Source organism: Octodon degus, unplaced genomic scaffold (genome assembly GCF_000260255.1).
Source record: "Octodon degus isolate 3935 unplaced genomic scaffold, OctDeg1.0 scaffold00006, whole genome shotgun sequence".
NCBI lineage: Eukaryota > Metazoa > Chordata > Mammalia > Rodentia > Octodontidae > Octodon > Octodon degus.
The window spans coordinates 33162564-33177391 of NW_004524582.1; the positions used below are offsets into that span (position 1 = coordinate 33162564).

The 14828-nt window shown below is 49.7% G+C and overlaps 1 protein-coding gene across 1 annotated transcript in view; it reads left to right on the forward strand.

Annotated features, from left to right (window-relative positions):
- The first annotated feature begins 128 nt into the window (after window positions 1-128).
- Window positions 129-14828, forward strand: part of Fam53a (family with sequence similarity 53 member A) — a 32943-nt gene continuing 18243 nt past the window's right edge. Inside the window, exons 1-2 of the mRNA XM_004624627.2 lie at window positions 129-527; window positions 14600-14825. Coding sequence (XP_004624684.1) covers window positions 14748-14825 — 78 coding nt within the window. The 5' untranslated portion in view covers window positions 129-527; window positions 14600-14747. The remainder of the gene's footprint in view (window positions 528-14599; window positions 14826-14828) is intronic.

Consider the following 14828-nt stretch of genomic DNA (forward strand, 5'->3'; position numbering starts at 1 on the left):
GGCCAGTTCTCGCAGTGGACGCGGAACCGCGCCGGCGTGCAGCTGCGGGGCTCTGAGCGCTCGGGACCGACCCGACTGCCGGGGCCGCGTACTCCGGAATCCCCGTGCGACCTGGGATCCCAGTGCACCCCGGGACCCCTGCGCGCCCCGAATGCCAGTGCCTTAAGGCCCTCCGCGTGCCCTGCGACCCCTCTGGCCAGCCCAGGCGCCCCACGAACCCCAGCGCCACGAGCGCTCCAACCTGCCCAGGTTCCCAGGAGCGCTGAGGTGCCGCATGCTGCCACTTGTTGAGTCAGCTTTGTGTGTCGCGACCTATCGCCGTCCTGGGCCGGTGGGCCACAGTGCTTTCAGGGGCTCACGTGTTTGTCATTTTGTAGCCCAGAGAAGCAGGAAGTTTCACGAGATTCTACGGCACAGTAGGGGAAGCCTGAGGGTGGACCCAGACCACGTGGGACTCCCCCCACGACCTGTGGAAGGCGACGTGGAAGTGGATTCCGAAGCTACTTTCCTGCATAGACTGGAGGGATGTAAGTCTCTTTAAGACTGTCCCTGTGAGTGGAGGAAGTAGCGTTAGATATGTAATAGTTGACTATTCCTGATTGGCTAATTCCTTACTGTAGCTGGGGCTTCTAATCTAAGTACAGTGGAAGGTTAGAGGTTTTAACACTCCAGGTGCATTAAATTAACTTTGACTGTTTGCATTTCATCATGGAGTGAATCTACTTTAAATCTGTGCTTCTGTTAAGCTACTTTTTTTGTTTTCTGTTGTCTTGCCGTGCTGAGAGATGAACCCAGGGCCCTTCCGGTGCTGGTCAGTGCTTCTTGGCAGGGCTGCACCCCAGCCTCTTTTTAAAACTCAAACCATTACTTTCCTGGGCCTGTGATAATCTCTTAGCTCTGAGAATTTACGAAGAGGAATTACTGGACGTGCTTCATTTTCACGCTGTGTAAGAAAACAGCAGGATCACTATGAGTCCGAGCTGTGGTGTAGTGAGACCCTGCACCAAATACGTTTTTTTTTTAAAAAGAAAGAAATAGTCGTAGTCTTCATTTTTTAGAGCAGTTTTAGGTCTTCAGCACAGTTGAGCAGAAGGTACAGCGTCCCATCTCCCCCCAAACCTGCACAGGCTCTCCTGCTTTTCCATCTTGGTGCTCCTGGAGTGCAGTTGAGACTGTTACCACGTTCTGATTCCACTGCAAATACCCTCAGCTGTTTTTTGTTGTCACTTGTGTCCTTGATGAAAGTGGGTCTATGAAGGGAAGTGTGATCTCTTCCTCAGAAGATAGAAGATTGGGAAACTTGATTTTGAAACTTGAAATACTGTTCCAAAGTAGAGACTGAAGTTGTTTGGAAACAGACTTTTCTTTGAGTTGCGTTAGCGGATGCCGGAGTTCTTGCAGACAGTTCTTCCCTAGGTCATTTGCCGTTTTTCCTCCTGAGTGCTGGGCATTGGAAATTGTAACACCTTTCTGGGACTTGAGAAATGATCCCTTATGTCTGCAGACTTAGAACTTAGTTCTGGAATTCATTGTTTGAGTGAGCTCTGTGACACCACCTTGAGGGGTGCAGTGCTTGGCTTGGCAGGTGACATGGTAACATTTGCCCCTGTGGGTGGATCCTTAGGGTTCTTTTGTTTTTGTTTTTCCTTAGATTGGATTTGGGGGCCACAGAAAGCACGGAGAAACTGCAGAGCACGTATTTTTCAAGTGAATGCTTTGAGGCCTTTCTCCTTAGAGATGTTTGCACACCTGCATGTTTTTGCCCAGAGAATAGGAGAGTAAGGAAACTTCAACTGAGAACAGGTTTCATAGGTTGAGAGAAAATTAACAAAATCCTTATTTTTCACTGGTGCATTGTGAACACTGAAAACAAGTTTTTTGCAAAGGCAAATTTAGAATTATTTTTTATATAAACCCTTTCAGCATTTTCTGGGCTGATATTTCTCAAAAGGAAAGTGGCTTTCTCAGCCTTTAAAGCATTTGATATAAGTAATCATAGTTCTTCCGGAGACTTGGGTGCTTTCCCATGTGTTGTTGCATTGTTGCGTTTGTTTCCTTGAAGCCTCTTGACATGTGGGTGGTTCCTCCCTATTTTGGGTTTCCAGGAAGCGTAGGGCCGCAGAGAGAGGGGCAAGCCCAGTTCTATGTGCAGGATAGCCAGAGTTTGGTCCTACAGCTTCCGCCTAGTGCTCATCCAGGGCTGGCCATCTTCTTCCATGTGGAAATGTGTCTGTCCTCATTGGCAGACAGATGATAGCAGTCATTTCTATGTTAAGATTTGGGTTTTTTCTCCTTCAAGCTAACACTTGAAGCATGGTTCTATGTACTTAAAGAAATAATCTTAGGGCTGGGGAGATAGCTCAGCGGGCTAATGCCTGCTTAGGCAAATGCAGGACCAGGGTTCGACCCTGGTAACGTATGTCGTGCCAGCCCTGCCCTTGAGCACACTGAGCCAGTGACAGAGTCTGGATGTGGTGGTGCACGCCTATAATCCCAGCACTGGGGAGGCTGAAAACAAGAAGATCGCTATGAATCCAAGCTGTGTAGTGAGACCCTGTACCACATACATTTAAAAAAAAGAAAAAGAAATAGTCTTTATTTTTTAGAGCAGTTTTAGGTCTTCAGCACAGTTGAGCAGAAGGTGCAGAGTCCCATCTCTCCCCTAAACCTGCACAGGCTCCCCTGCTTTTCCATCTTGGTGCTCCTGGAGTGCAGTTGAGACTGTTACCACGTCAGTACCCCTGAAGTCCATAGGTGACATTAAAGTTCACTCTTGCTGTTACATGTTTATGGTTTTTGACAAATGTGTAATGACATATATCTACCACTTTTTTTTTTTCTACCGTTATACATATTATCAGAGTAGTTCACTGTCCTCAAAGTGCTCTGTGCGCCATCCCTCCTTCCCCCAACCCTGGCAACCACTGGCCTTACCACCTCCATGGTTTGCCTTTTCCAGAATGTGATAGTTAGAATCATGCATGTAGTCTTTTCAAATTAGCTTCTTCATTTGAGTAATGGGCACTCAATTTTTGTTTTCTTCATATCTCTTCATGGTATGTTAGCTCTTCTCTTTGCTGAATAACACAGTTCACCCATTCACGTGTTGAGAACGTCTTGATCACTGCCGGGTTTGGGTAGGTATGAGTGAAGCTGCTATACGTATCTGTACATAGGTTTTGGTGTGGACAGAAGTTTCTGGGTCCTTTGGTTAAATGCCAAGGAGCATGAGTGCTGGGTTGTGTGGTGAGAGTAAGTTTCCTTTTGTCAGAAACTGCTGAATTGTCATAGTTGCACATTTCTCCTTCTTACCAGCGGTGAGTTCAAGCCCCTATTGCTCTGTGTCCTTCTTGGCATGTAGTGTCAGGGTTCTGGGTATTGGTTGTTCTAGTAGTGTGCAGTGGAGCCTCTGTGTGTTTTAATTGCTTTTCCCTCGTGCTGGATGATGTAATGTGGAGTATCTTTTCATACTAGGCTTGTTTGCCATCTGCAGATCTTTGCTCCCCACCCCTTTTTTTTTGGACTAGAGTTTTTTTTTTTTTTTAGCAGAACCGGGGGTCGAACTCAGGACTTGCACTTGCTAGGGATGTGCTTATTCCACTGAGCCATCTCCCCAGCTCCTTGGACTAGAGATTAATGAGCTATTATCACTAGCCCTTTTTTATTTTTTAATTTTTATTTATTTATTTCTTTTATTTTTTATGGTGGAACTGGGGATTGAACTCAGGCCCTTATGCTTGCCAGTGAAGCGCTTATTCCACTGAGCCGTCTCCCCGGCCCCCACTAGCCCTTTTTAAAATTTTACTTATTTTGAAGTAGGGTTTTCCTAAGTTGCCCAACCTAGGTTCAAACTTTCAGTCCTCCTGCCTCAACCTCCCAGCATATTCCATTTATTTATTTAGCAGTAGTACCAGGGATCAAACTCAGGACCTTTTGCTTGCCAGGCAAGCACTTATTCCACTGAGCTATCTCCCTGGCCCCCAATATGTTCCATTTAATTTTTTTTTTTTTTTTTTTTGCGGAACTGGGGATTGAACTCAGGCCCTTGCGCTTGACAGGGAAGTGCTTATTCCACTGAGCTATCTCCCCGGCCCCCCAATTTTTTTTCATACTGAGTTCTGAAAGTTTTGTGTATTGGGTAACAGTCCTTTATTAGATTAATATTTTGCAAATATTTTCTCTTATTCTGTTGCTTATTTTTTCATTCTTTCACAGGGTAGAGTTTTTATTAATTTTTTTGTGGTGCCAGAGCTTGAGCTCAGGGAGCTTTAAGCTCCACCATAGTGGATTTTATGTTTTTTACTTTGAGACAAGATTTCACTAACTTTCTCAGATTGGCCTTTAACTTGTTACCCTTCTGTCTCAGCCTCACAAGTAGCTGAGATTATAAACATGTGATACTGTGCAAGGCTCAGAAAGTTTTTAATTGTAATGTAGCTAAATTACTGATTTTTAAAATGGATTGTGCCATTGCTGTAGCTACAAAGTCATTGTCAAAGCCAAGATCATGTAGATTTTCTCCTGTATTACTTTTTAGCATTTTTATAGTTTTTCATCATTCATTTAGGTCTGTGATCCATTTCAAGTTTGGTTCTTTGTGAAATGTATATGACCTGTGTGTAGATTAATTTTTCCATATGTGAATATCCAGTTTTAGTTGTGTTTATTGAAGACTTTTCTCTCCCTTGTGTTGTCTTTGCTCCTGTATCAAAGATAAGTTACCTGTGGCATCCATTTCTGGGCTTTTCCTGTGACATCAATCTACCTTCCTTTTGTCAATCCTGCACAGTCCTTTTTGGTTTTTGTCTTTTTTTTTTATAAAGCTACATGCTTTTAAAAATTATTATTATATGTTTAGTACAGGGTCTCACTATGTAGCTTGGACTAATAGTGGTCCTCCTGTTTTCAGCCTCCCCTGTGGGCAGTTGTAGGCGTGCGCCACCATGCCGGGTCTCAGTGGCAGGCTCAGTGTGCCTGTGGCATCGACGCGGCCTGTGGTGCTGGGGATCAAACCCAGGTCCCTGTGCTTGCCTAAGTGGGTACTTAGCCTGCTGAGCTATCTCTGGCCCTTGTTTTTTGTCGTTTTGAAACAAGGTCTTACCATACAGCTCAGGCTGGTCTGAAATTTGCAGTTATTTTCCAGTTCTACCTCAGCTTCCCTAGCGCTGGGATTACACGTGTACCACCACGCCTGACTTTTTGCACTGTCTGATTGCAGTGGTTTCACGGTGAGTCCTGAAGTTGGGTAGCGCCAGGCTTCCGACTTGTTTAGCCTTCGTTATTGTATTATCTGTGCTGTCTTTTGCCTTTCCACGTAACTTATGATCAGTTTTTCAGTATCCATAACATACCGTGCTAGGTGTTTGACTAGTGGTGTCAGCTGAAATTAAAGTCCTTTCAGAATTTGTACGTTGAAACCTCGTGTACTGTGTGCTGGTGTTTGGAGGTGGGGTCTGGGGAGGTGATTGGATCACAGGTGGGGGTGGGGGGTGGTCTTGTGGAATGGGATTGGTGTCTAGAGAAGGGACCCCAGAAAGCTCCTGTGCCCCTGCGCCTTGTGGTGACCCAGAAAAGATGGCCACTTGTGAACAGGAAGGCTCTCAGCAGACACCAGGTCTGCCGGGGATGTGAGCTGGGACTTCTGTTGCTGGCTGTGATGATGCATACTTGCAGTCTTACCACTTTGGGACCCCGAAGTAGGAGAACTGAAAGTTTGAACCCAGCCTGGGCAGTTCAGTGACTCAATAGGACCCTGTCTCAAAAAATAAAACAGCAAAGCAAAAGAGTACCCAAAAAAAGGGCTTGAGATATAGCTCAATGCAAAGGCCCTGAGTTTAGTTTGCATTGCTACTAAAAAAAAAGTCTGTCAGCCACTCAGTCTGTGGTGGTGTTGAAGTAGCTTGAACAGATTAAGAAATTGACCATCAGATATATAGATCAAGTCTGGACAGTGTTGTTTTCCTGTGTACCGACATGGAGTCTCTATTTATTTAGCACATCTTTGATTTCTTTCATCAGAATTTTGTAGTTTTTTTTGTATAGATCTTGTACAGGTTTTGTTAGATTGATGTAAACCTCAGTCATTTTTTTCTGTACTGATGTAAGTGGTCTTGTGTTTTTATTTCAAATTCCACTAGCTCATTGCTGGCCATTGCATTGAATGATAGGTTCTGGCCCTAGTATAAATTGCTAAATTATTATGGTGGTCATCTAATGTGGCCAAAGCCCTTAAAACAACAGCTTATCTTCCCAGAGACCACCTCTCCCCTTCTTCTCTAACTCAGCCCAAGCCAAGGTGCAGTTTCCTTTCACCTTTCCTATCTCCTCGGGGAAGACTCCAATCAGCCCCTCAGATGTTTCTTTTTTTTCTTTTTGGCGGAAGTGGGGATTGAACTCAGGCCCTTGCGCTTGCCAGGCAAGCACTTATTCTACTGAGCCGTCTCTCCGCCCCACCTCATATATTTCTACACATCCCCTCAAACTCCACCCCTGGCAAGAAGTCCATAAAAGCCTCAGCTTTCTTTGTTTCAGGCCAGAGGACCTGCACCATTTACCCTCGATCCTCTCTGTGTCTTTGGAGTTAAAAAGGCTTTTTTTTTTTTTTTTTTTTTTTTTTATCTTTCCTCTTTACTACATTGCCGGAAAAACCTCTCACTGAGGGCGTTTCTTCAGAAGTGTTTTGTGCTGACCTGGTATGCTTGTTTCCTGGTGCTTTCACACTACAGACTTACTGTTCTTTTTTTTTTTTTTTTTTGGTCTTCTTGAGACAGGGTCTCACTATGCAGTTCAGGCTGGCCTTGGGCTCGCGCTGTAGCCCAGGCTGGTCTCTGCAGTGATCCTTCTGCCTCTGCCTCCTGAGTGCTGGGATCACAGGTGTGCACCGCCATGCCCAGCTACCACAGACTTCTGTGGTGCCAAGCGGAGGGCTTTTCTCCCTTCAGCATGTGACTGAGCATTCTGCAGGACATCAGCTGGGCTCCTGTGGGCCAGTGACTTCTGACACTCTGAACTTGCAGGCCGCAGTCAGGCCCACAGGTGGAAGATCCAGGACTGTCCCCACAGTAGAGCCACCTGCACGTTGGCCTTGGTGTGTTCTGATTGCCCAGTTAGCAATGAAAATTGAAATTCCCACAGTCGTTTTTCAGGTTTGATTAATTTGCTAGGGTCTACGGCCATACCACCCTGAACGCGCCCAATCTCGTCTGATTAATTTGCTAGGGTGACTTACAGCACTCAGAAAACACTATACGTAGATTTACTAGTTTATTTATATTTTGAGGGGGAACCAGGAATCAAACTCAAGACCTTGTGCTTGCCAGGCAGATACTGTGCCGCTGAGCTATATCCCTGACCCTACTGGTTTAACACAAAGGATATTTTATTTATTTATTTATTGGCAGAACCGGGGATTGAACTTGGGCCCTTGCGCTTGCCAGGCAAGCGCTTATTCTACTGAGCCATCTCCCCGGCGCCTTATTTTAAATGAGACAGAGTCTTACTGTGTAGTTCAACCTGGCTCTGAACTCACTTTGTAGCACAGACCAGCTCTGACCCTGCTGTGACCCTCCTGTAATCCCAGCTGTCAGGACACTGAGGCAGGAGATTGAACATTAAAGGCCAGCTTGAGTACTTTGGTGAGGGTGTGTCAAAACAGGCTAGAGATGGAGCCAAGAAGTGGAGTGTTTGCCTCATAAGCTGTGAAATGGCGGCGTGGCACTGGGAAGCCCTGGCTAGCTGGGCTGTGACCGAGGCAAGCTCATTTCACTGCGCACCCCCTACCGCCAGTGGAACTGGGGATTGAGCAGGGGCACTCTCCCACTGAGTCACATCCCAGCCCTTTATTGGTATTGTTACTATGATTATTTTGAGACAAGATCTTTCATAGTTGCCCAGGTAGGGCTTGAGCTTGCAAGCCTCCTACCTCAGCTTCCTTATACTAGATTATCGGTATGTGTCACTGTGCCTGCTGCAGCAGGCATGCAGGGTTCCAAAGCTGTCCTCCTCATGCTGTAGGAACCAGAACAAGGAAGTAGTTCCTCCTAAGAGCAGATTTAAGGCTTATTATTTTGTATATTATGCCAAGAATCAAACCCAATGTTCTACTGCTGAACTAAATCCTCAGCCCCCTGAGTGCAAATTTAAATTCAGAGCCTGCTGTGGTGCTGGGCTTAATTCTGGAGGTGCAGGCAGGCGCTGTGCAGAGGGTGCCCCTCCCCCCTCCTGGTTCATGCTCCTCTGGAGCCAGGTGTCCCGAGACCCATCTATGCTGTTGGATTCTCCCTCATGTCAGGCAGCTCCCTGGTAGAGGGATCAGGACGGATTCTGTGAAGGAGGCCCCTGCAGTGAGGCAGTAATGATGACTCCCTCAGAACTTGAGTGGGGTATGGGGAGGAACTGAGGGACCATGCCAGCAAGTGGAGAAGGCCAGGGACTGCAGTGTGCAGTGTGGACCAGAAAGAATAACCAGAAACAGTGTGACATGGCTTCAGAGGGAAGTGAGGCTCCAGCACAGCAAGTTCAAAGTGGAGCGGAGGAGGTGTCGTACCTGAGTAGAAGTCAGTGCCACTGGAAGGGTAGGAAGAAGGAGCTTGACAGTGGAGCACTGAGAGCTGTGGACTGGGGTTGTGGGAGTGAGAGAGTGGTCTTCATCCTCTCATCTCTGGGGCGAAATACCTGACATGCAGAACTTGGGGGAGATGTTTGTTTTGGCTTGTGTTCCCAGCCATAGCTGGCATGGCAGAGGGGCAGGAAGAGAAGCAGCCTGCTGTGTCACTCTGTCCCTTTGTGCAAGTCATGGAGGAGAGGGCTGGGACACATTCACAGCCAGCAGCCTCCTGGTCTCAGGCCAGGACCTGCTGGAGGATCCTGTACACTTGCTACAGAAAGTCAGCGGAGTGTCTGGGCGTGTGATTCACGGTCTCCCCCGCAGGAAGCTGAGGACCAGGCTGAGCTCTGGGAGCAGGGGCTGACCCTGACCCTGACCTTGGACCTGTGACTGCTGCGGATTGGCGAAGAGCTCCTGCTAGATAGGATATCTGCATATGAGCCAAGGAAGGGTTGGGTGCTCAGCTGCAAGCTTCTATCTGCTTGACTGGGGGTGCCCGTGTGGGAGCTCAGGTCAGAGACAGCTCCGGAGGCCCCCCCCCCCCCCCGCACCCTCGTCAGTGGGGAGCGCAGGGAGTAGCTGCAAGCCGGTGCTCTCCCTCTGGCGTCCAGCGCTGAGGAGGAAGTGAGGCTGAGCTGGGGGAGGCAGGACCCTGTGGGGTGGGGTGGCATGCACGGCACAGCTGTGTGGGCTCACGCCTGCGCCATGGTGTGGCAAGGCGCTTGGCTTGTTATGGCTGAATGATGCCCCAAACCGTGTGGGGGCCTGATCTCAAGATCCCAGGTTTGACCTTACTTGGCAGTGGGGCTGTTGCCCTTGTACTTGGCAAGGCTCTGCAGTAGAGGGGGACATGGTCCATAGTGATTGTCCTTGTGAGAGGGACAGGTAGACACAGACGGGGAGGGTGAGAGCAGCTCCCCACAGCCTTCTGGGAACTATTGTAAGCTTCCTATTTGGTGAGACATAGTTATGGCTTTGTAAATGCTTTTTTTTTTTTTTTTTTTTGTATTTAGGACAGGGTCTACAGGGTCTCACTGCATAGATTGGACTAATAGTGATCCTCCCGTGTACAGTCTCCTAAGTGCTGGGATTATAGGCATGCACCACCACATCCAATCTCAATTGCCATCTCAGTGCCCTGGAGGCGGGGCCAGCACGACAGGCCTCGCTCTTGCCAGGCAGGTGCTGTGCCACTGAGCTATATCCCTAGGCTTTCCCCTCTTTCTTTTTTTAGATAATCTTATTATGTAGTTCAGGCTGGTCTTGAACTTATGTAGCCTACGCTGGCCTCAAATTTGTGATCCTCTGGCTTCAGCTCCTGAGTGCTGGGATTACTGGTGTGCACCATCATGCCTGGCTTCCATATACTAAATTTTAATTATAAAAAGGAGAACCTACTTTAGTGCCTCTTTGGAGGATGGGTCTCCAGGGGGTGAGGGCACAGGGACCAGTTACCACTGGGTGAGGGCGGAGGGTGGTAGGAAGGCCTAGGTCTGGCGAGGACTTGGGCTCTTGCCTGAGCCCAGGAGGGCTCCTGGGGCAGAGTGCTAGGATCATGGCCTGTGGAGGCTGGGCTGCTGCGGGGAGTTGAGAGGAGTGGGCGGCAGGCTGGTGATGAGGTCCCTGCCGTGGAGGATGGAGATGGGCCCTGAACTGGCCACTGCACATGGGGAGACTGATCTGGGGCCTGGTAGGGCTGCTGTGCCTCCTGGATACCCAGGCATGGTCCTGAGCTCCTGGCTTTCTCTCACCTTGTCTACCTGCCGCATCCACCTCAGCAGAGTGGACTTAGTGCTGGTTCTCCCTCTCCCGGCCCCTCCTCCTCAGCTTGCTCTCTTGGTCCCCATGGCACTCCTTCAAAGAACTTCTCTGTCCCTCTAAACAGATGGCCTCACCTGCCTTCCTCCTTGTGGCTGTCACTGTGCAGTGGTCTCATTTCTTGCCCTTCATCTATATGTCCTCTGGCCCTCACTTATATCACCTCAGGACTCTGCACAGGACCCCCCAGGTGCTATCCCAGTGGTGGTTCTGTTTCTTGTAACAATGGACTGGTTTGGCACTGTGGGTTGAATTGTGTCCCCCCGAAGAGCTGTATTGAAGTCCGAGCCCTAGCACCTATAAATGTAACCTTATTTGGAAGTAGGATCTTTACAGATGTAATTTATAAACCAAGATGTGGCTGTGCTAGATTAGGGTGGGCTCCGATCCAGTCACCAGTGTCTGAAGAAGACGGGTCCTGGAGGAGGTATGTGACGACGCAGTGGAGATGCTGCTGTGCCCCTGTGTGCCAAGGAGCCTCAGCCTTCCCGGGAGCCTCTGGGGCTCGAGCCCGTGGACTGAGAGGATAACCCCCTTACCAAGCCCCTCAGTGTAACAGCCTTGGGACTGGAGTAGATTTGGACTCGGGTTACTTGAAGTAGTAACCACTTCAGTGCTGTGCCTTCTGCTTTGGAAGAAGTCTAAGTTGGGCACTGGGTTCTGATTGCTCCCAGTCCCTGCTCTTAGCTTCTGGAAGGAGGGAAGGGCTGCTGGCACCTGGCATAGTCCTGTCCCTATTGTGGTTGTCACTTCTAGTTGTTGAAGTGCTGGGAATGGAACCCTGGGCCTAGGCCGTCTACACTGAGCTGTCTTTCAGTGCAGGAGGTGCTATTGCACTTTGTGTGGGCCTGTGGGTTGTGCTAGGCATGGTCTTTCCTGTGGACCAGTCAACTGGCAAGTTCTTCCTAGTCATGTTTACTGGGTGTTTTTTTTTTTTTTTTTGTTTCTTACACAGGGCCTCACTGTGTAGGTCAAACTGGTCTTGAATTCACTTTGTAGCTGTTATGGTTTGTGTCTAGTTGTTCCCCCAGAGCCTCATATAAGTCATGGGGTGCACTTCTAGAGTTTGTGATTAACTGATGATCCACTAGGATTATGGGTGTGAGAGCTGCTGGGACTCTGTGTGAGTGCTGCCCCCAGCCTGGGGCGGACAGGCTGAGTGCAGCATAAGGGAGATAGACTTGCTGTCTGTTGCTGTTGTTGCTGTTACTCCTCCCTTTTGCCCTTGCTGTTTTGCTGCCTTCTGCCACCATGAACTGCTGCCCTCTGCTGTGTGCTGGTCTGTCTTGGGGCCAGCTGAGTATGGACTGAAACCTCCAGTAACTGAGCTAAATAAACCTTTTCCTTCCTTCATTTTGGGTGTCAGGTGTTTGTCCCAGCAACGAGAGAAGAGTAACGGAAACAGTAGCCCAGGCTGGCCTCAAGCTCATGGAGATCCTCCTGACAGCCTCCCAAGGCCTGGGCTTACAGGCCTGCGCCACCATGTCGGGCACATTAGGTTTTGGGTGTCTTCCAGTTAGGGTTGACAGAAGATGATGGTTCTGCATTTCCTTGCTGTTCTCTAGTGCGATGGAGCTCTTGTGCTGGGTCAAGATGTCCCTGTGTTGTGTCATGTAGACAGTGATCCAGTCAGGGAGGTGATGCTAGTGTCATCCAGGCACCTGGTCAGATTTTGGGATCATTTTCTTGTGTTTGTTTTCTGATCCATGGTTGCATGTTGTGCCTGGCCCCCTCCAGTGAGGACATGTCCTTGGTCCTCTGTGACTCGGCTACTGCTGCAGACTGGTTGCTTGGTTTGTTCCAAGTTTCCTCCTAACAGACTGATGCTCTCTTCCTTCATTAGGATCCCACAGCAGGCTATGTCATCCCGAACTGCAGTCCTCCTGAGCCTCCTGAGTGCTGATAGGCACATGCCACCACGCCTGGCTAGAGGATGGATTTCAAACTTCCTGTTCTGTCTGCCGTGGTAGTTGGCACCATGTTGTAAGGAAGTGCTTTCATTTCAGGGATTGAACTCAGGACCCTGCGCTTGCCCGGCAAGCGCTTATTCTACTGAAGCCATCTCCCTGCCCCCAGGAAGTGAGCCGACGACGTCAGTTCAGGGACCATCACTTCCCTCTGGGGTAGTCTGCTCTGTTGCCCTGTGCTGCTAGTTGGTGGCACCCTCATCCTCCTTGGCACCTGGCCTCGCCCCCTGAACCCAGGCATGGAATCAGACGTTTCTCTATGGACAGTGTGGCCCTTAAAAAAAATAAAAGCTAGTTATTTTCCAGTTACGTGATGCTGCTGAGACCTTCCTAGGACCGTTGTGCTTTGTAAAGCCAGAAGGTTTTGACACAAGGCAGATGTCAGGCTCCAGAGTAAAATGTCAGAGCCAGAGAAGGGAGCCATGTGGGTGCTGGGTGGTGGGTTGAGGATCCCAGCCAGCTTGTGCATCTGGCTGAGGGTGGACCCTGTAGAGCCCTGTCTTTCAGGAGTGGCTGAGGGGAGGCAGGGCGATACTGCACGCACTTGCTGGGTGCCTCCTGGCCCTGCCCAGCTGCTATTGGCTGTTCTGGTCCTGGCAGTGCTGGTCTTTGGGACCTCAAGAGCCTCCTCTTGGTTGACCAGTCCTGGCCAGGATGGTGGCAGACTGTTGTCATTGAGCACACCCTGTGAGAGGCGCAGTAGGTGTGCGTTCAGATTAGATGACCTCCACAGGAGCAGTGGCTCAGTCTTGTAGCATATCCCCTGGCCTGCAGTGGCCACCATGATGGACAGTACCTTTTTCATCTTTAGTGGTAGTGCTGGAGGTGGCGCTCAGGGCCTTCCATATGCTGGTCGTGTGCTGTACCACTGAGCTGTGTCCCCAGCCCTTTTAATTTCTGAGACATCTTGCTAAGTTGCCCAGGCTGGCCTCAAACTCGAGATCCTCCTGCCTCAGCTTCCTGAGTAGGGAGGGTCTACAAACATGTGCCATGGTGCCCAGCTGGGTGGTGTCTTTCGAAATACAAGCCTGCCTAGGTTGGGCCCCTGGTCCACACCTGCACATGGGAAGTCCTATGCCAGGCCCCATGGCTGCCCCACCCCACTTGGCCTTGCTTTCCATGCCTGCCAAGTGGCCCGATGCACCTCACCCAGTCCAGTCCTGGCTTTTGGGTCTCGTGTCTCAAAGGGTCATAAAGGAAGTATTTTTGACCCTGTTGAGTGAAAATTGAGTATTTGAAGAATGAAAAGTGGGTGCTGAGCTGTGGAAGCACTCGTGTAGCTTTCTCCTTTGATCTGACAATGTATTTTCTGATGTGTGAAGCTGGATACTCCTTATTTTCCCAGTGTGAACTGCACGTTGGGCCACATGGTTCCCTCATGTGCTTTGGACAGATTGGGGCAAGTGCCATGGAGAGCGGGGGGAGGCCCACTGCTACTTCAGCTTCTGGAGCACTGATCTTGTTTCCCAGGCATTCCTGGGCATCCTGATCTGACCTCATGCACGAGTAGTAGCTGGTACCACCAGGGAAGGTGACCACTGTGTCTGTCCCCTCGTAGTGTGGCTTTCTCCAGCTTGCTGTTATCTGGTCTCCCACTGTCTGTTTTGGCTTTTTGCTCCCAGAGCTGGTGGCTTTGATGGCTGCTCACACTCAGGGGACCCTGAGTGGGACTAGAACTGTGCGTAAGGGTTGAGATGCTGGCTGCGTGCTGGGTCTTCCTGGGTGAGGTGGTCCACTCTGCCCACTCCTGGGCTAGAGAACTCAGTGCTTCTGAGCCCCCTTTTGTGGCTACTGCATGTAGCCTGGGCCCTGCAAAGGTGGTATCTCATCTTCACAGAGCTGGGGTCTGGGGATTAGGGGAGATCAACTGCTGGAGCAGCCCTGAGGATGTTGGGGCCCAGCAGCTGCTTTTGGAGTTTGGGACCTCCAGCCTGGCTTCCTAGCAGTTCCCAGCTTCAAGGATATTGCTGCCATTGCCTCCTGTTCTCTGCCCACTTTTGGATCAGGCCTCGGTTGGCTACTTCCAGTGAGGCCTCTGAGCCTCTGCCCTTCTATTCTGGAGGCCCCTGTAGTAGAAGTTGTAGGAGAGGGCATGCTGGGTGGTTTTCAGAGTGGGAGGATGTTTCTCAGGCAGGTGTGTCCATAACATTTTGTGTGCGTAGGACTCGGTATGTGCTTTGTGTGGTCATGGGACAGTTTCTCTTCACAGAGACACAGAGCTCGGGAGAGCCTCTGGAGCTGGGTTATGCCCATGTGAAAATGGATACATAAGCCTAAGAATTAGCTCAACCCAGGATGGCTGGGGCCGTCTGACAGCTGATGCTCCTGTTGGTGTGGATGGAGGCAGGGTCTCAGCCATGGTCACACTCATCACTGAGAAGCTGCAGAACCAGAGTCTGGATGACCTCACCCGCAAAACCTGCGAGGCTGGCCCGGTG